This window comes from Oryza glaberrima, chromosome 10 (assembly GCF_000147395.1).
Source record: "Oryza glaberrima chromosome 10, OglaRS2, whole genome shotgun sequence".
Classification (NCBI taxonomy): Eukaryota; Viridiplantae; Streptophyta; class Magnoliopsida; order Poales; family Poaceae; genus Oryza; species Oryza glaberrima.
The window spans coordinates 20,150,718-20,172,418 of NC_068335.1; the positions used below are offsets into that span (position 1 = coordinate 20,150,718).

Sequence of the window (21,701 nt, forward strand, 5' to 3'; positions counted from 1 at the left end):
CCCCGACCGGCTCCCAACCCTCGTACACGCCCGTGGGCCCCACCAAACCCCCGGGATTGGCAGAAATCGTCGGACCATCGTTCTGACCCCACAGTGGGACCCACCGAGCTAGGGCCCACCTGTCACAGCTGCTCGTTCCCATGCTCCAAGTTGGGGTTTGGGTTTTTTTTCTTTTTGCGAACACTTCCCGTTTGGAGATTGGAGGAGTGGGGCTGTCGTAGGCGACGGAGACGGGATTATGGAGTACTACAGTACACGTACAGTACATTTTTCACTGTTGCTAGATGCGGTACAGGCTACAAAGGTGAATAATCTGCTCCTCTCTGCCTTTGGATCCAACGGTCTATATACGTTACGTGCTATACTAGGGATGGATGGCACTGTAGCAATGCTGGATTAGGTCTTGCCACTCACCACTCACCAGGGTAGGTGCCGTTTTGTTTCTCGATTAGGCTACAAGTTAACATCAGATTTATGGGTTCAAATATAGTACTAGTTTACATCGCATTTAACAGTAGAATTATTTCTCAAAACAAAATTGTAGTATCTGATTTTTGGTAATGAGTTTGTAGCATGGAATGATGCTGTGTTCTGATTTGCACAAGAATGGCATGCGTACTATGCATGTCAAGGGCTCAATTGTGATGATTTGTACCCCTTTTTTTTGTGAAATTCAGATAGATTGCTACATGCTTTCCTGGTTTCTTCTAGAGGAGTTCTAATTTGGTTGTCCCATGTTGTAAATAAAATTATGATTGTAAGTACAAATGGCTATAAAATTGATACGGCATTCACAATATTATATTGAGATATTTCTTTTTATATAAGATTAGCACACAACTTTTCATTCGAGTACTGCTCTCATTGAGATGGCCTGATACTATTTTCTGATTGAAAAGTCCACGCCCATGCATATGGTTTTAATTAAAAGGCACATGTGTTTTCGTGAGGATGTGAAATCAAAGCATGTCGCTATTGCCATGATTATCCTAAGATTTCACGCTCTTGCCCGCAAAAACTTTAACGGGCTACTCACAGGGAAAATACTTGGCAGATAGCCACACTTTAACGTACGATTGCCATATATATGAAAAACAAAACAAGCCATACGCCTAGCCACTTGCTTTTGACATATCCCACTCTGGTGTCTGGACAAGGATAGAAACAAACCCCACCACCATTCATGGGCCATTTGATTTATTTATTTCTAGCAATGGTAGATTCTTTTATTGGGTCGGAAAACGGATGTGAGCCACTCTTGTGGTACATGTTAACACAACTTTAACTAGTTCATTTTAGTGATGAGATTAGGGATTTTTCGCTGGTCTCCGTCTCTTCAAGTATGTGTTAGGGGCACATCCACGGTTAAATCGAGATGTTCACTCCATAGAATCAATAATATGTACATTAGGACATACTCCCTCCGTCCTGCAATAAATGAATCTAGCTAGGACTGAATGTGGATGTGACACGTTCTACATCCAAGACTAGCTGGATTGGTTTTTAATGGGACGAAGGAAGTAATAAGAACCAAAATGGTTAAAGCTTGACCATCAATCTAAGCATAAGAGCAAGTATAATAGTAGGCTATAAGCCGGCTAAATGCTGAGGTGGATGAGAGAAGCGGGCTGTAGACTTACAGCCGGCTTGAGCATAAGAACCAAGAAACTTTGTGAGAGAGACAAATGGGTCCTATATTAATTGTAAAGAGCTAACTATTATATAGGTAGGCTGAGAGAAAGCTACAAAGAACCTTACAGCCAATAGGTCGGCTGTATTATTAGCCTTACTCTAATGCAGTGGCCAGAAATGTCCTAGGCGGGAGTACCTGGGGTGCAAATGGGTGAATTCTTTCCCACCAATTGGCGCGGTCCCTCTGATCTCTCTTTCCCCATAGGCGGAGGCCAGCTAAGCGGAAAGGGGCCACCTGGTGGTAGTGTTGGGGCGGGGCCTCGCCCACTTGTTCCTACGCCCCTTTCCGCGCGAGGAGGTGGGACGAGAGACGACGGCGATCCACGGCCAATGGCGATTGCCGGTCTCGGTCGGTCGCACTCGCGCTCGCGCGCGGGCGCCTCGTGGGTCGCGGGTTTCCCAGGACGGGAAGTCGCTCGCGCGGTCGCCTTCTTTATTTGGCTACCTCCTCCTCCTCTCCCCTCCCCACCCATCTCGCCCTCGTCTCGTCTCGTCTCTCCACTCCCCCACCTCCCATCCGCTACTGCTAGTACTACTACTACCCGGCCTCTCGCCTTCTCGCGCGGCCGCGATTTCCGTTCGCAAATCCGCACCCACGGCGGCGCGAGGTCGCCGTCGTCGTCGAGCCATTTCGGGTGAGAGGGGGGGTCTCCGGTTTTTCTCAGATCTGTCCACTTTTGTCCAGTTTTGATCTGGTGATTTAATATACTATTTTTCACTTCTGGTGGTTTGCGGCGACGCGTGTGCAGGGGGGTAGTTTATAAGGGCTTGCGCGAGGAGGGGGAGGAGTAGCGGGTAGCGGCGGCTCGAGTCGAGTCGTCGTCGTCGTCGGCGGCGGCGGTCGAGAGAGATCGGGATCGATGGTGCGGGGGAGGACGGAGCTGAAGCGGATTGAGAACCCGACGAGCCGGCAGGTGACCTTCTCCAAGCGCCGGAATGGCCTCCTCAAGAAGGCGTTCGAGCTCTCCGTCCTCTGCGACGCCGAGGTCGCCCTCATCGTCTTCTCCCCCCGCGGCCGCCTCTACGAGTTCGCCAGCGCCCCCAGGTATACCTTCTTCTCGTTCTCGGCAAGTTCTCGCCGGAAATTATTCTCTCGCTCGTTTCGCCCTCGTCGTGCTGCTGCATCAAATGCAACTGCGATTTCATTCTCTCTCTCTCTCTCTCTCTGTGGTAATCGGGTGATTTTTGTGGTTTGGGGGGTTTGAGGATTCGGCTGTTGGGATTGCTTGTTCGTCAGAGTTTGAATTCCTGCCCTTAATTCCGTCGAACAAAAAATGGGTTGTCTGTTCGGATTTGGCACCTGCGGATTTGGCCACCGCTGCTGCGACGACGAAGACGACGGCGACGGCGACCGCCGGCCACACACACTACTAGTAGCCTACTAGTTCGTCTTGCTTCTCACTTGCTATTATTGTTATTATTGGAAGCTGTGAACTCCTGTAGAAGTTGACCCCTTCTCTCCCCCTAAATATCTGTACGGCCCTGGAGACCGGATGGATATGCCCACACCTCAGCACTCTCTCACAGTCACCACCAGTTGCCTGTAGTATCTCTTCTTCATTCATCTTCTTCTTCCTCTCACATGTTAACAACTGTTCCATGGAGCATGTCCACGAGCTCTGGATTGATTCTCTGGCGCGTCTCTGTGCATCTTCCTTCCCCATTCGTCGATTCTTGTTCTCGATCCGCGGGAAAATTGACGATTAAAGGAGGCTCCTGACCTCTGAATAAAATCAAGGACAAAAACGTACAAGAAGGCAGAGGTAATAAACCCAAGATAGCCAATAGACAAAGAAAAACCAAAGTAAATGGCAGCCAATGGGAGGAAGGAGGCCGGCCGGCGTGCGTGGCCAGTAATTGCGGGGTAGGAAGAAGGCTGCGAGCCTGCGAGCGTGCGAGACTACAAATGGAGAAACAAGCTAATGTGACATCCGGTCAGTGAGATGAGAGATCATTGGGCGCCTACCTGCACCCTCTCTCTCTCTCTCGATCCACACCACTGCACTGCTCCCCTCTCGATCGTACACTGGCTGATGAGCTAGCCAAGTTGATTTCTCTCGCAAAACGTACCACGGATTGGTCGCATCAGCTCCGTTCGTCGAGGGTATGGTGTGGAGGTATCTTTCCATCATACACAGTATGACGTTGGCCACAGTACATAGCATGCGATATGGCTGTTTCTGAATATTTTTTCAGTTTTCAGCAGGTCCGAATTTGTTAGGTGGAACCGTGATTTATATATTTCTCCCCTCTTCCTTGTGGATATAGTACTCGTATTGTGTATCTTACTCCTAGTTCTCTTGCACCCACTCCAGCTGGAGAGTGGAGAGAGTGGAGAGTACGTACCTTATCTGGCGCACACTGTACTATAATCCTTATATTTTGGTGATCAGGTGCACCGTTTATTATAGATTAATCATCATCTCTTAGACATGGCTTGTTGCACCTTAATATCCATCTCTTTATCAGGCTTATATGTCTACGGCAGTGAAAAAGCGTTGCCAGTTAATTCATTGTCGTGCATGTAGTTTCCAAACCATAGTCTAGGGAACACTTAATGTTGTTCCATGATATTAAGTGATGTTAAGTACCCCATAACTTAATTAGTACTCCATGCCAATACTCGACAACATAATATTTCCATCACACTTCATATATATGTATGCTCTCCCTCTTTCTCAATTAGGAAGATCTATCTAGAAAATACTTGAGTTTGCAAGCTACGATATGCAACGAACTTTCTTCTAATGTAAGTGCAAAACTATGGATTGTCATTCATTACTTACGTTACTTCTTAATAAACATTATCAAGAAGCTAGATTGTAGAGCATGTAAAGCTGAGTGGAAAAGGAGTTTTGGTAAGCATGTGATTGACATGTCTTATAGGTCGTCGATTGATCTGCCCAAACAACAGTACAAATGAAGTTAATTCTACTGTGAATAGCATGTGATAATGCTTATTCTTAATTGACTCGCAATCCGTAGAATGCTTTGGCTTTAAAACAATAATTTTAAGAGTGTGAGCAATGCTTATGTTACTTCATCAGATTATCGTGTGCCTTAATTCTTATCTGTTGATCATATTTAGTACTCCTCCTACCCATAAATATATAAACACTTGAAGCATTTAAAATTTATCCACAAATATGATGATTATTCCTAGAGTACTACTGATCCCTCTTCCCAAAATAAGTGACCAATTTGGATGTAAAATTCGTTTCAAGATAAGTGATCACATTACAGTGCTACTTGTCTATTAATCACCTCTTGTTCAAACTTCTTATCTTACCTCAACTACCCTCCCACTTCTAAACATCCCTCATTTAGGTCATTTGCCTTTCCTCATTATTTGGCTCATATATAAGTGATAAAGTAGCTTATTCATTTATTTTAGAACAGATCGATGGAGTACTTATTACAACAATCACCCGTCATTCAAATTTCTTTCTAACTTACACTCAACCACCGTCCCACCTCCATCTCTCTATCTTCTCCTCCAACTCTCTCTCTTTTAATAAGGGGCACCAAAATATTTTCTTCTCAACTTTAATCTCTACTAAACAATTTGGCATGTGTATATTTGTTAATGGAGGGAGTATTTTCTAAGTTCTAAGTACTTGATATATATCGTTTAACCAGAAATCTATACCTATGTGAAAAAAATACATTGTCCATAGATCGATCTTTCATGAGTATATTACTGAATCATGCCAAATTTGGCCAATGTTACATATTAATTATGATCTTAAAGTTTGTTCTGAAATTACTTTGCCTTGAATCTTCCAAGCAAGTATATATATACGTGTAGGCACCACACTTCTCATGGTCAAATTTAGATATTTATCAACCTAATTAGTCAGTCCATATATAGAGAGTTAATGCAACTAGCTAGTTGCTTTGTCTAATGTGAGATCTTTTGTACGTGAACTGTAAACATTATATATACAACCTCCATCCCATATTACTTGTCGCTTTGAGTTTTTATTTGTAATGTTTGATCATTCGTCTTATTCAAAAAAATTTTACAATTATTATTTATTTTATTTGTGACTTGCTTTATTATCAAAAGTATTTTAAGTATGACTTATCTTTTTTATATTTGCACTAATTTTTCAAATAAAATGAAGGGTCAAACGTTGTAACGAAAAAGTCAAAGCGACATCTATTATGAGACGGAGGTAGTATGATCGGTGTGCTGTCTTTAGTCCTGTTTATGATGCTTAATTTCTCTGAAATACAATTGCTCATAATTACAGTGTTGTTGTCAGTTTTGTCTTCTTTTCCAAATACTTTATTTGAAATATGGATAAATCAAACTTACCTTTTACCCTAATAAACTACACTATACATACTAATCTTAATAACATTTATGCATAACATTTATGGTTTTTGTTCATTCTTTTCAAATCCGTTCCATTCTGGGCAGAATGGGGCAATGCAAGTACTGTCACAAAGAACAAAGAACAGATGGTGCAGCCGGATATGCATATATATATACCAGCTGAATTTTTGGCCGTTTCAGGAAAACTTCAGTTTAAAATCAATGTTGGTACTATCAAATTAATAGCTGCAAAGTCTCCACTAGGTCTAGCAAGAAAGTAGCAGCTCAATGGTAGTAATAACTTCATATGTTTATCGAACAGATATTAGCTCTTTAAAAGTCCATTACCAAACAAGGCTTATCTAGGGGCATAGTACCCCCATAGACCCATATGTAGGAGTAACAAAGAGAAAATGATTAATTACAAATATTTTAATGGGCTTGTTTGGCAGGGCTCCAACTCTAAGTACTAGCTAAATTCTGTTATACCTCTCTAGTTCATTTTATAAAAGCACTCTAGCATTCTCCTCTCTCTTTGTAGGTGGAGCTGAAACCGTTTGGTTGGGCTCTAGCTCAAGGAGAGGTGGAGTTGGAGCTTTGCTGTATGGGCCCAATGTATATAAAAAATCTCTATAATTTGGTTATAGGGTATTTGTATTTCAATGGGAAAAAGGTATATGTGTTAATAGTATTATACTCTTCTCATAAAAATGAGTGTGAAACTAACTTTTGTAATAATACTTACTATTAGTTAGCTGAGCTCGAACTATTCTTTAGTGTACAGGCAACACGCCCCAATTCCACAAGTGCTGCAACCAAAGCTTTCAATACTGGTTTTGCCGGAAATACCCGTACCGCTTGCTGGTTGTTACTTCTTCCATTTCATAATGAAAGTCATTCTAACATTGCCCACATTCATACAAATGTTAATGAATCTAGACATAAACATATGACTAGATTCATTAACATCTATATGAATATGGGCAATGCTAGAATGACTTACATTATGAAACGGAGGAAGTATTAGACAAATGTTCAAATCTAAAATTTTGAACTCACTGTGGTTCAGTAACCTGCAGGCAGAGAAAAACAGCATGATTGAAAGCACAGTTTTGCATAAACAATACATCGCAAGTAGATGAAAACTATCAAAACATAATCATCAATAATGATCTGACCAGTCTAAAAAAATCAGTAATGATACGCATCAATAGATATAAGTCCATCATGAACAATCATAATGCAATAATCCATCACAAAACCCCTACATAGGGCATACCACAATATTATTCCTTCTCAAATTGAAATTCAAGGTATAACACAATTTCACAGCACACATAAATATCTTATTGATCTTCTCTCTTTCCATTAGAGATGTACCTACAGATAACCCTTCAAAGTGAAGATAAATTCATATATAAATTTTCAAATATGTTTTTCTAGATTTTCAAATTATAAAATAAACTGTCCCAGGCAGTTACTAGACGTTGAGATTTCTAACATGGTTGTGCCATCAATGGCTGTTTAATTTCTGTACATATTACATAACATATAGTAGGGTTGTCAATGAGCTGAACTTGAGCATATGGCACATCAATTTCGTTTTCAAGTTGAATGAATGATCTAAATTGACCTTGAGTGAACCTGAGTTGGTGCCAACAACCGATGTTGAAGGTATGCTCTTGCTAAAATTTAATTGAAAACTTGAGCTTTAGCCCGATAAGGTCACACGAACTCTATTTATGCATGTCTGAATGTGTTTCATGCAAAAAAGAAAAGGCATGGCCAATAATTTCGAATCCATAAGGCTTGTTAGCTTACATGTGTTATCCTTCCATGAAAATTATATTCTATATTGGACAAGGTTTCGATTCTTGTTGGTTTATATGGTTGAAACTTTTATGCTTGGAACAATTCCTACCTGATGAATCTTGTTATTATTCCCAAAGAATAGCCAAATACAATATATTTGTTTCTACTAGATAACAACTACATTTTGGCAAGTCAATAATTTTTTTTTGCGAGGAGGCTAGTCAATAATTAAGTAGGCACACTCCTATGCACGCCAATCAGATTATGTTGATTCAGAAACATGCATGCGCACTGCACATAAGATTGCTCATTGAGGTAGTTGCATTATTTATTTAGCTAAGATATTGCCAGCATGGCAATGAAGCAGATATGATGAAAATGGAGGATCCAGAATATATATCCTCAGCTTTTTTTTCCAATTATCAAAAAGTTTAAACCATCACTAGGAAGAGTGAAGCTCTTGCATTGTTCATTTAATTAGGTGGACAACAGAAGGAACAGTTCAGTTTCATAATATATAGCGGTCAAGAAAAAGTTTCATATTATATATAATACATGTGATTTTGCGACTTGATACATTTATCGTAGTATCCATTATTCTTGTTAAACTGAGCCTGCCCTGCCTATGGAATGATTACCTGAAATATTATTTTAGTGGAACTCAGTTATGCCTTTTATATTTTATTAAAAAGATAGAATTTGAGTTTGTGTCCCAATTTTTTGTTACCAGGAAAGATTCTAAAAAAAACTCAAAAGATGTTGACTATCTAATCTTTTTGAACAAGATAGATACTTAGAACCAAATTTACACAAAGAATAAAGCATTTTAAAATGTAATACAAGTAGATGTATTTCCTAGTCTGGTTTGAACTGCATACATAAACAAAATTGCTCCAAAGGATGTCTGTCATACTGGCAAATGTAGACATGCTTCTTGAAAAAGTTGGCTCAAAGATGGTCAATTATGCAATGTTTTTTTTTCAAATAAATAAATATTTTTTAACATATGTACTGAAATTGAACGTTTTGTGATATACACAGAACATGCACCAGTTTAACTTGCAGTCCTGAATTTTATTGATGTTTAAGTGCTTGCGTTCACTTATTGGTAACTATAGAACGTCCATGCATGTGCTATCGTGTGTACAGCTTGGGATGTAACATCTGAATTATGATATAATAAATAGCTAGGAAGGTAACAAAATGTTCCTCGCTAGTGCTGGTGTTGATATATTTTCAGAGAAAGCTGGAAGCGCAACTGTCAAATCAACAGCCGCCTATTGGCATTGAAACATACATATCTACCTCTCGTTGTTTCTACTTTTTTTTGGCAAGAATTTGGTTGGATATAGTTGGCCATAGGCCTGTAGCCACCACTGTTTGTAGCATCGCAATATGCACAGACAAACATTTGAGCTGCTGAGCTAGCAGAGCTAGCTAGTTTATTGTAGCAGGTTGGAACAAGCACAGCTAAGCTCAAGTCATGCATGCACTAATAAATTAGAGTATGTATGTTTTTTGCCCCAGAACGATTATATCATCGATCTTCTGATTTTTAGTTTGCTCCTTGTGTCTGTTCTGCAGCCTACAGAAAACCATCGACCGCTATAAAGCATACACAAAGGATCATGTCAACAATAAGACAATTCAACAAGATATCCAGGTGAATATCTTGCCTCCACACACAATCCGCATATATCATGCAACATATGAAAACTATTTCCTTCTTTTTATGTTGACGAGTTCTTGCGTGATGCAGAAGGTACTGCAATTTAGCAATTAATGGCACAATTTTATATTGCTGAGTTTTAACTTTCTGGCATGCATTTTAACGTAGCAATGGCGTGTTTGTTAATATAGCTCTAGACTCTAGGATTACAAGAAAACAGAATATCCCTGGCTCTCTAGACTTGGCGGTTGGGCGACAGAATAATTAGCCTTGGTGGTTTTCAGTCTATACTTGGCGGTTTTCGATCGCCAAGAACATTCTGTTTTCTTGTAGTGTGGTGTGGTACATTTTGCGGCATCTTCAGTTTTTTTTTTTTTTGAAAGTTGCATCTTCAGTTATTAGTGCTAGCTTAGCTAAGAGAACATACTGCAGTTAATTTAGCAATAAAAGTACAAAGTACCAAACACATTGTAAAGTAGCGCTACATGTAACATGTTCATCAGCTGATCGGTTGTTGGGAGTCCTATTAATTTGCCATTGGTATGTCTATTAATTAAACTAGATGAATACCCCACTGCGTTGCCGCGGGAAATTAAGTTACATAATATGTACATATATGATGCAATATAATTACTAAAACTAAACAAATTGGTACTTATGAATTTTGAGCCTATAAATAATTGAGATTGCATGGTGTTATGAGAGAAGAAAGAAGAGACAATTTGAACCATAGATCTATCATCCAAAGGCTAGAAATAATTGGGGTGATGTGGCTTAATGAGAGAAGAGAGAAATAGTAATAACTACACTTAGTGTGGATGAACTATATAAGTAGGGATGAAAACGGTCGGAAACGATCGGAAAACAACCTCAACCATTTCCATAATCATATTTTTCTCGGAAATGAAATTAAAAACGGTAAAGTCGGAAACGAAAATGATATCGGAAATATCGGAAAACCGGAAACGGAATAATACGGACGGAAACATGTCGGTACAGATCGGAAACCGGTAACAAATATGAAAACGTTAAACTATAGAAAACATATATTTAACTTTACATAAGTATGTTATATGTACAAATAAATTCAAGCTATACTATATAAATTATAAATTAACTCCATTTTAGCCATGCACTCAAGTTAGGGATTTGATTGAAGAATCAATCAATCTCTAAACTGTGCGTCAAGTAGAGACGTGCCCTTTAGATATCAACATATTTAGAAATACGGTAATTACTACATTATAAGAAACGGTAATTTCCATAAGAATACGGTAAATACGGAAACGATCGGTACAACAGCAAAATCATTTCCGTTTCCATTTTCATATTTTTTACCATTTCCATATGGCTCGGCCGGTAGAAAGTCGGAAACGAACGCCAGTTGGCCGGGAATTTCCGTTACCGTTTTCACCCCTATATATAAGTATATAGGATGCCTGCATCCTAGTATCCTACACTTTAGCACCTTCAATTAATTAATTGTTGCAGGTAACTTCTTATTAAGATGAAAAATAATTATTATCTGCATGAGACTTAGCTGAATCAATATTTTCCTAGTTAACTCATATGTGCCAAATTCCATTTGTAATTTCACCAAAAAACATGTGCGGTATAAAAATGTATAGAAGTATTGAAGTACTTCAATATTTTTTGGGGCATATTCTTGAGTATAGTACTATAGCATGTGAACATGCACGTTCTAATTTCTAAGGTTGAATCATATATACTGCAGCAAGTCAAAGATGATACTTTAGGCTTGGCCAAGAAACTTGAAGCTCTTGATGAGTCCAGACGGTAAGCAATCGTGTCTCTTTCTGAGGAGTATGATTACATGATAATCCTGAGAGCCAAAAAAAAAATCAGTAGTTCACTCTGAATTACATGTGATGCAGGAAAATATTGGGAGAAAATTTAGAAGGATGCTCTATTGAAGAACTGCGTGGTCTAGAAATGAAACTTGAGAAGAGCCTCCACAACATAAGACTAAAGAAGGTTTATATTAGCTATTTTCAGTACTCCTAATGGCCATGAGAAAATTGAAGGCAAACTTTTCAGAAACTATGAATAATCTTCTGTTTACAGAAATTATTAACACGCATTCTTCTATATTATCTATTCGTTAACACTAGACCGAGCTTCTGGAGCAGCAGATAGCCAAGCTGAAAGAGAAGGTATACAGCCGCAATCAATGCATATTCCTATTCCCTATAGCAATACATCAAACTCCATATATTTTTTTCCCTAACTCTGGATGTTATTTTTTTCCTTGCATCTCTCTGATATTAGGAGCGGACTTTGCTTAAAGACAACGAAAATTTACGCGGAAAGGTAATCAATGATTATGAACAACCGCCTGTTATCAGGCAAAACAACATATACTGCAAACTACCTTTTTCTTCTTTTATCCAGTAAAGCTGCACGTACAGAGTATATCTGATATCTCATGCATGTGCTGATGTGCAGCCTAATTATATTATCCAAATAACCAGATTGATATATGACCCATCAACCACACCATTATTTACATGTGCAATTGATTCATTTTTACAACAAACTTAGGCTGTGTGACTTATGGCAGAATCTGAGATATAAACCATTTCCATTAATTATCTTGAGAAAATGTGCAATTGATCTCTGCAGCATCGCAACCTTGAGGCTGCGGCGCTGGTGGCTAACCACATGACGACGACGACGGCGACGGCGGCGTGGCCGCGGGACGTGCCTATGACGAGCAGCACAGCCGGCGCCGCCGACGCCATGGACGTGGAGACTGATCTGTACATTGGATTGCCCGGCACGGAGCGCTCCTCCAACCGGTCGGAGACAGGTTGAAGAAGGCCAGCCACAGCAACAGCTGCTATATAGCATGCAGTAGCAGCAACGACGCCAGTGACATCCTGTTCATCTCACAAGAATAACCAGAGCTCTACGCATGCGCACATGAAACCCAGGCATGCAGTTCTCGGTGGGTAAATTATTATCTCGCATTATTAGCTATATGCGTGTCCTTGTCTTTTTCTTTAGGCAATGGAATAAAATTTCCGGTAAGTACAAACACAAACGGAAACAAAGAATTAACAAAGCTGTAGCAGACCAGATCGGCAAATTGAAATGCCAGGTAATCCAGTATATATTTCGCTTCCTGCTGCCTCTACCCTCATATCTCACCTGCCTGTGTGTTTGTGTAAATTGAGCTTGCGAAAGAGGAAGGTAGATGCTGTTAATTTATGGGAGTGGAAGCTAAATGTTGTACTACTGGAGTACTGATTTGTAGCTGATCCAACTGCCACGCGTTTTGGGCGTCGAAATTCCTAGACTTCTTGAGACCGATGGATGGAAATTATGCCGACCTGGCGACATGATCCTTAAGTGGTGTTTGAATCTCGATTAAGATAAAGATTAAGTGTTTCACGCAAAACGACAAAACGAGGTGGTAATAACATGTGATTATTTGAGTTTTAATTATTACAAACTTGAAAAATGAATTAATCTGATATTTTAGAGCAATTTTCATATAGAAAATTTTTGCACGAAATGCATCGTTTAGCAGTTTGAAAAGCGTGCCACGAGTATCCAAAATTTTATCCAACTCTTGTCGGAGAAATGAACCCAACCTAATTTCGGCTGTCGTGATTTGAATATTCGATAAGGTGGTATGGTTGTACTCCCTCCGTCCTATAAAAAACCAACCTAGTACTAGATGTGACATATCCTAGAACAATAAATCTAGACAGATTCGTTGTAGTAGAATATGTTACAACCAGTTCTAGATTTACTTTTTTTTTTTTTTTTGATGGAGGGAGTAGGTGTTTGCCGCCGAACAGAATTGCAGCTTTGTTACTTCTTCTGAGTTCAGACGTCTGATCCTGTCTGCATTGCAGCGAATGGGTTAATCTGGGCCTTCGAACAAAGCTTGGCCCAATGTTAATAAAGCCCCTTTTCTCGATGGAATACTGGGACCAAGTAAATCCTACTAACGGATGATGCTAGTTTAAGAAAAAGTCTATTTTCGTTCCTCAACTATAGCCCAGGCCATTCTTTCTTTCTCTTTTTTCATTTTTAAAAAACAGCCCCATTCTAATTTTTATCCTAGCTCCAACTGCAAAACCATTTATATGAAGACTTCCTCAATCATAGGTGGTTTTGTCTTACCTAACATGTTGACATGATCTTTGTTCTACGTGGTAGTTAGATGGTGGATTATGTGGCGTTTAATTGTCATTATTGTTAGTAAAAAAAATAGGTGGACGCACAGTCGCACATGTAATTCTCTTATAAATAATAAAAAAATACAATGGTATTCTCTCCCCCCTCTTTCATCCTCTCTCCTGCTCTCCATGGTGGCAAGGAGCTTGAGCTCTTGAGTCTTGACGGTGCCCTCAATCTAGCACGGCGTCAGAAAAAGGACATCCGCTTGTCACTCTTGGCCCTTCCCTCCCCCACCCCTCGCCTTGCCCTATAGTACAATACTTACCTTCCAATGCTGATGGTGACACAACCGCCCTCCACCCCTACCCAACCCGGGAGAGAGAGGATAACTAATAGATACCATTGTATTTTTTTATTATTTATAAGAGAATTACATGTGCGACCATCTATATTTCTCCACCGCAAATTCCAATTCACCGCTCTTTTCTAACCCATGAAGCTGCAGCTGGTGATGTTATCACCACCGTTGGTTGGCACTTACCCAACCATCTTTCTAAACTCAACACATAGTAAGAGAAATTTACCTCTTGAAGGCCGGTGTCTCATGCCGATTCTGGGGTCATCCATGTCGGATAGGTATAGTGTGTGGACTGAAATTTTTGCGAAAAAGTCCTTCAGTTTATTTGTAATTCGATACAGGCCCCTAACAAACAAACCTCTGAGCTGATGTTTTACATATAGGCCCTTACGAAAGTTGGATATTTCATGCAAAGAAGAGAAAATTCACGAATATGGCCGCGCTTGAAAATATGGAAGATGAGGGGCTTTTTCGTAAAAGGCTCCCACCAAGGGATGAGAAGTTAGGGCTCTCTGTCTGCCGCTCTGTCCAAAGAACCAACCCATATTAGGTTTTCATTTTTCGCTAAAAAAAAGGTATGTTGAAGCTTGTACGCGCAAGCATATGACTGCATGGTGCATGATGTAATGGGGGGTGCCGGTAGTGACGACATGCAATCGTTCAAGTTGATTGACTTTGATTGCCCCAAGGGTCTGTCAATCCAAATTAGGCCCCAAGGTTGTAGTGCCCTGTTTGAAAGATTAGTTCATGGCTAATTTTAAGAGTTAATGTTTAGTTATGAATTGGTAAGCTAAACATTAGCCTAGGGTGGTATGTTTGGATCCATGGGCTAATTCAAGGCTAAAACGTAAAGAGAGAGTAGAAAGAGAGGAGAGAGAAGGAGAGAGAGCTGCTTTTTTATGGTCCCTACACAAAATTAGCTCCATTAGCACCCCTTTAGGGACTAATGTTTTAAGGGGGACTAATTCACATTAGCTCAAAATTAGTCCACCTGTTTAGATCCTTGAGGGTTAATTTGAGCCTAAAAGGTGAGGGCTAAACATTAGCACATGGAACCAAACAGGACCCTAATATCAATCTGTTAACAAAATAGTTATTAGATGAGTGCATCGATGATTGAGATCCTCGGTGTCAGTGTATATAGTTTTTGAATTAGCTAGGCAACAAGAGTATATTCACGCTGCCCATGTGGTGATTAAGAAATTGACAGGATCAGAGTGTTTGCATCGTTTTAACCAAAACATGAGTTAAGCTACAGCGTACAGTCCGATGGACTGGCTACCTACCGCGTACGTGATTCTCTACTATTATAAAAATTAAAAATATTTTTACCGGTACTTTAGAAAGTCATTTCTATTTAAATCGATTTAAATTTTATGTTTTTATTTTAATTTATATCTCTTAACTATCTCTATCTCTATCTCTATAAAAAAAACAAAAAATTTTCCGCAGTATGTATAATAGAAAAAAAATCCCACTCAGAAAGGTAAAAAAGCAAAAGAAAAAGTCCGACTCCAAAATTGATAAATAAAACATCTGTTGTCAGTTAAAAACATCTCGTAAAATAATCGTCCGACTTCCAAAAAAAAAAGAAAAAAAATACTCTCTCTAGTAAAAAAAAGTCCGTTTTTTTCGGCACCGGTATTTATCCTGACTTTTTTCACGCGAAAGAGTTTTTTTCGCACGCGCTAAAGTTTTGGTTTTTTTTCGTCCGCTTTTTTATTCCGATCTGTTCACTGCGCGCCTCCGGGCACTTTTGGTTTTTTTTTTCGTTAACTTTTTTGTCGCTATTTTTTCGCCCGTTATAATGCATTTTCTCCTCCAATTTGTCTGCAAAAATCTCCATGATTTCCCTTTCGATTCAGCTTTAATTTGTCAGATTTAATTTCCGTTTAACAGTTGCCGATGATGACGGCGATCTTCCCCGGTCGTTTTTATCCCAAGTTTTACGCTCTGATTTTAGAAAAAAAAAGGGAAATAGTAGATCGAGTGGATCAAAAATCCTTAACTAATTTTGGATGATCGAGAAAGATTCAGCCGGATTTGATGAGGAGATTTGCTCCAGCAGCCATACGGTCACGGGACTATCTTCGGGAGGTTGAAGATGGTAGTGAATGATGCGAGCTCGGCTTACGGGGCATGGGACTATCTTCGGAAGGTTGAAGATGATAGTGGACGGTGCAAGCTGGGGTTATAGGGGAAGCAGGCCAAACGGAGGGAGGTAGTGGCCAAATGGAGGGAGGTAGTGGATTGGTCTAGGGCTGAAAAGGAAGGAAGGTTTTCAGCCCAAAACCAAGAAAAGATTTTTATTAACTTTTTTTTAATTATAATCTATATATAGCAATCCCGATATTAGGATTTTCATTAACCTTTTCAATTATAATGTATAGTGATCCCAATATTTCAATTTATTGCTTAGCTCTTATTCTCTTAATATATCACTAAAAAAACATGCAACGGGTATTTTTTCTAGCAGAGAAAAAAAAAGAAAACCTAACAGAACTTTATGCCTACGTAACAGCCAAAGACAAATGATTCGTGCAAACGAGAGACTAGCTATATTTATATAATTATATTCCTTATAAAAGAAAAATACTTTCGAGCATTTTTTTTAGGCGGCCAAAAATAGTTTTTTCAGACGGGGGAAGGACCGCCTGTAGACAAATGACTGCAAAAATAGATGATTTTCGCAGGCGGGCATCCTTTTTTACAGGTGGTATCTATTATTTTCGTAAGAGGTAGATCCACTTGCCTGCGAAAATATTTTTAACTAACAAAAAAAATCCAGCGCCACCACCCAACCCGTCGGCCGCACCGCCGGACTCCCCCTCCGACGGATCCAGGCGAACTAGATCCAGGCGACGACAGTGTCGTTGTCGCAATCGGTGGTGGGTCCCAAGCATCGGCGTCGTCAGCGTCGTGGTAGTTGTCGTCGGCGTTGCGGTAGTCGTCGTCGTCACGACCGGTGGCAGAGGGAGACTGAGCTGAAGGGGAGGAGAGAGAGGGGAGCAAATCCAGGCGGCGGCATCATCGTCGTTGCAGTCGGTGCGGGACCCAAGCGGCGGCGTCATCGTCATCATGGCCAGCGGCAGAGGGAGAGTAGAGCTGAGGGAGAGGAGAGGGAGGGGAGCCGACCTCCCCTCTGCCCAGGTCGCCGCCTCACCTTCTCGTCGCCACCGCCTCCCCTTCGGCCGCACCTATACTGCCGCGGCCCCTCCTCTCCACCGGCGGCCCACACCGCCGCCGCCGGGGGAGGGAGCCTTTGTGCCTACCGCTCGAGCCGGAGGGACATGATAGAGAGAGAGAGAGAGGAGGGTAAAGAACGAGTAGTGGGGAGGATAAGATGGTGGAGGAGAAGATAAGGATAGGACTTAAATTTTTTTTAGGTAAACATGATTTTTGCAGGTGGATCACATAAGGTTCCGCCTGCAAAAATCAAATTCTTTCAAGTGGACTACTTAAGAAGTCCGCCTGTGAAAATAAAGGTATTTTTGCAGGCGGACCGCTTAAGAGCTCCGTCTGGAAAAATTGATTTTTCGTAGACGGACGGTGAGCTTCACCTCGATTTATATTTTCGTAGGCAGCCATTTGACTCCAAAAGTCATACCCGCCTGGAAAAAAAGCCCTCACTATGCAAAAATGTTTTTTCTAGTAGTGCGGGATCCTATGGAACGTCCATTGCATGATACCCACTCGGGCCACACATCCTCCCCGTGTTGTTGCCTCCATATCGTCACTGACTTCGGTGCTACGACACCCTGCCCTCGCCACTTGCCTCAACGGCCATAGGCACTCACCCCTCGCCCCACCGTTCAATATCGTCGGGAGATTGTGGCTATAAAATCTGATATTCACAAGCTTAACATTGTCGGATCTAATGCCTAGAGGCTTGTAGCCGTCCAACCTGGTTGGTCTGGTGGCAAAAGAAGATAGGGAGTCAACAGTGACGTGGAATATCTATACTAATTGAAGGAAGAGGAAGACAATGGCGGTGATAGTAATTATCCCCTTTCCGTGTCAAACACGCCGTCCCTTCATTTTCCGGATTCGACATCCTCCGTCAAGCTTCTTCCTCCTTGAACTCCCTTTCTCTCGGGCTGACAAGACCTCTTCTGTCCTTAGTCAATGATCTCGTCACCCATCTTCGGGTACAAGGAAAGGGAAGAGGAAGAGGGCGATGGTATATATGTTTATTGGTGTGTGTGGCAGCTATCTCTTCTTCCTTCTAGTACCAACGGGTATCGGTAATTTGGCATAGCGATAAGTATCAACCTGATACACTAGTATTGATGAGTACCGGCTTGTGGAATCAACCGGGTATAGCAGCCTCTCAAAATCAGTTAAATACTTTTTACGCTGCAAATTACTACATTTACATTAGCGGTAAAAAAAATACGGCGTCAAATTTTAGAAGAACTTTTCCAAAAATCCTTCTCTTCGAACGTCCGATCAGATGAAAAACATCGGACGCCTACGGTCAGCTCAGTCCTTGCTTGCTAATTTCTTCTTTCTCTTTATTGACGTCAAGAAAATGCCGTAGATCAGCAACCTAGTACTGTCGTACTGTAACATGCATGCATATACCTAGCTGTTTCTTTTCATTCTTTTCTCATCTCTTTAAATATTTTTTCTTCTAAATTACTTATCCGATCTACGAACCGATCACACCGTTATATTCGTTGCAATTAAATCTTTACAGCAAGATATCATATGATTATATTATGTCAAAAGAAAAACGTATGTTTCAAACCGTTAAAACAAAATGTTTCATACGTGATAGTGATATGTTTCAATATGTGTGTTAAGTGTGTTTCACAAAATTCCTAAAACTACCTACTGCTACTCTCTCTCCACCTCATGCATGCATACATACATGTATTTTAGCAAGCTTCAAAATATTTTTTCTCTTAATTTACCTATTCAATCTAAGATCCGATCACACCATTGTATTCGTTGTAATTAAATCTTTACAACAAGATATCGCTTGCTTATATTTTGATAAAAGAAAAACATGTGTTTCAATCAGTTAATACTTGTTGTTTCATGTGTGACAGCAACATGTTTCAACGTGTTTCTTCACCATGTTTCATAGAATATTTAAATGTTCCAGTTGCTGATTTTTTTGTTTCACCATATATATAATATGATGTTTTACTTGTTGGTCAACTGCAACATTTGACCATCCGTTTTTTTTTTCAATTTAAAAATATTTTACCTAATGTACTCATGATGTTTTACTATGTATGAATCAAATGTTGTAGAGAGTTGAAACATCCTTTTGCTATTCGCTGAAACATTATTTTCATATAAGACGAAACGGCGTCCAATAAAATATTTTCGATCTACTTAGTGAAACAATTCCGATATACTTGGTGCAACAACGTGTAACATTTAAAAATAATTCAATAATAAGCTAATTTTTTTTTATCGGATTATATTCATGTGTGGTCTTGTTTTAAAGATTTAATTGCAACGAATTTAATGGTGCAATCGGATCATGATTTGGATAAATATTTTGAGAGAAAAAATAGTTTAAAATTCGTTTGATACATGTATGATGGATGACTAGTGCACCTGTGCATGAATCGGATGGTTGCGGAGGCGTTCGATTTTTCTTCTCGCGCCGTACGTCCGCGCGTAGCGCTCTCGGAACTTTTCCCAAAATTGGACGCTCCGGGCTGGACCGCGGGCCGGGCAGAACGTTCCATGCACGCAAGGTACAGTGTTTGGCACCGACCGGCAACGACGCGGCCTCGCACGTCAACTGCCGAGATTTACGTACGCAGTTAACACCCTAACAACGACGAATCGCTGAATTCCCGTCTCAATAGACAATAGTGATCGTCATTGCCACACCACCATAAGTACCATGTGAGCAAAAAGAAATTAATCAATTACTTGAGGTTGGTGCAAGACTGCAAGTACAACCATAGATTTCATATTCATCCTCCTCAGATGCGGGGAAAAAAGCAGTCTCTGTTCATTTGGAAACAGGGACGAGGATGAGAAATCGAAAGAGATCACAGAGAAACAGAAACCGACGACGGCGATTACGCACAACATGGCAACGACCTCACTCCTGTCAATGGACCGATCGATGCTTACCATTCTACTACTGGATTGGAAATTTGGAATGGCGGTGACGAAGTCGAAGATCCGGTCGCCTGGTTGACGCGTTCAATCTGTCCACTTCTTCTCGCGAGATGATCCGGCCGCGATCGGGGGCGACGGGAGACGGCTTGAACGGGTAAAAAGCCGCGCAGCTAAGCGACAGAGATTGTCCTGCTCCGCCGCCCGCACGACGGCGACAGGGTTCAGACGACGTGCCTACGTCGTGCGATGCTCGCGGTGAGCTAGCGTTCGTGGAACGTCGATCGCCAGTCGGCGCACGCGGTTGCTCCCAGCTCCCAAATGTCACTCTCACTCACCGCCCCGGCCGCCCTAGGGACCTTCCTGTTCCTGGATCTTCGCCGGCGACGACGAAATTTTGACCAGCAACAGGCTGTACTCGGAGAGTTGTACAGTTCTTGAAAGATGGCAACGGGGCTCCGTAACCCGAGACCCGATGGATTTTACTCCATTGGGATTTAGGAGTCAGTACGTACATGTGTATGGTCTAATTTTTATACCCATGAATTTGAATTTAATGTACTAGTGGACAAATTTTTTTAATCCTAGTATGGTTCGTTACTTGTCATATATGGTCTAATTCTAACTATCTGTTTATTTGCTTTTGATTGTTAATGTTAAAATTAAGGTTACTAATATGATATTGATGGTTGTCGTCGTAATCGTATGATTATTGTGTAAAATTTAATGTTCCACGTTGGGGTAGTGGGTATCGATATCTAACGGGTACCCATTACGCGCACAGGTATAGGTACCGTGAGAATCTTGTACGGATGCGGGAACTTTTAATCATCACGGGTGTGGGTATAGTGTAACAAAACTCGATAGGTGTGCAACCGTTGCCATCTCCTGAGCTATTCTTTTGTACTACTGGCTGAATAGCATGTCGATTTATAGTAATTATTTAAAAGTATAAACAAAGTGATAAAATATTATAAAGTTGCATTCCATTTTTTTCTTAAAAACACAGCACAATGCACAACATAGATAACACAAGTGCTCGTATAAACGTGAGACACTCAATCTTAAAACAATTAGAAAAAATTACATGTAGATTTCTTTTCAAAAGCACACCGTTTTAAAACTCGGGAAGTGCGCATTCTCCTCTCAGAAGAGGACATGGTTGAAGTTTGCCGTTGCCACTTGTCATGAACTCCAAAAAATGCATGGTTGAAGTACGATGTGGCATGGCAGTACGAAACGACAACTAGCTGACGGCCCGATAGCTGCTGCCAGCGCCGTGTATCTAATCTAACCACCGCCCATCAAAATATACAATGCCAGATTGCCAGGTTCTATAGAAAATCCGCAGCTTCAGTTCCAAGACTGATCAATCAGAGACATCGTCTGAACCACCGATCGATCGAGCCGCCGTGCGAATCTCGTCCGCAGCTAGCGCAGTGCGAATCGCGTCACGGCTCACGGGCGCGCGCGTACCAGCCACGCCAAGCCAATCTGCTGCATGAAACTACCGAATCAGCCGTGAAAATTTTCTGGTTAATTAGGCGCCATTGTTGAGAAGTGGAAGGTTTCAGTCATCTTTGTCGCTTGACCATCGCTTTTTTTCT

At 40.8% G+C, this 21,701-nt stretch overlaps 1 protein-coding gene across 1 annotated transcript; it reads left to right on the plus strand.

The window, feature by feature from the left end:
* Window positions 1-2,022: 2,022 nt before the first annotated feature.
* LOC127752535 (MADS-box transcription factor 56) lies at window positions 2,023-12,651 on the plus strand. The gene is made up of 8 exons (XM_052277940.1): window positions 2,023-2,327; window positions 2,442-2,737; window positions 9,410-9,488; window positions 11,230-11,291; window positions 11,390-11,489; window positions 11,627-11,668; window positions 11,784-11,825; window positions 12,138-12,651. Exons 2-8 carry the CDS (start codon window positions 2,553-2,555, stop codon window positions 12,327-12,329), a joined length of 702 nt encoding a protein of 233 aa, XP_052133900.1. The 5' UTR covers window positions 2,023-2,327; window positions 2,442-2,552; the 3' UTR covers window positions 12,330-12,651.
* The last annotated feature ends 9,050 nt before the right edge of the window (window positions 12,652-21,701 follow it).

Excerpts from the sequence above, each read along its gene's own strand:
- LOC127752535 (XM_052277940.1), top strand. The coding sequence starts at position 2,553 with ATGGTGCGGGGGAGGACGGAGCTGAAGCGGATTGAGAACCCGACGAGC. Across the intron at positions 9,489-11,229 it reads CAATTCAACAAGATATCCAG|CAAGTCAAAGATGATACTTT; the intron begins GTGAATATCTTG and ends TATATACTGCAG. Across the intron at positions 11,490-11,626 it reads ACAACATAAGACTAAAGAAG|ACCGAGCTTCTGGAGCAGCA; the intron begins GTTTATATTAGC and ends CGTTAACACTAG.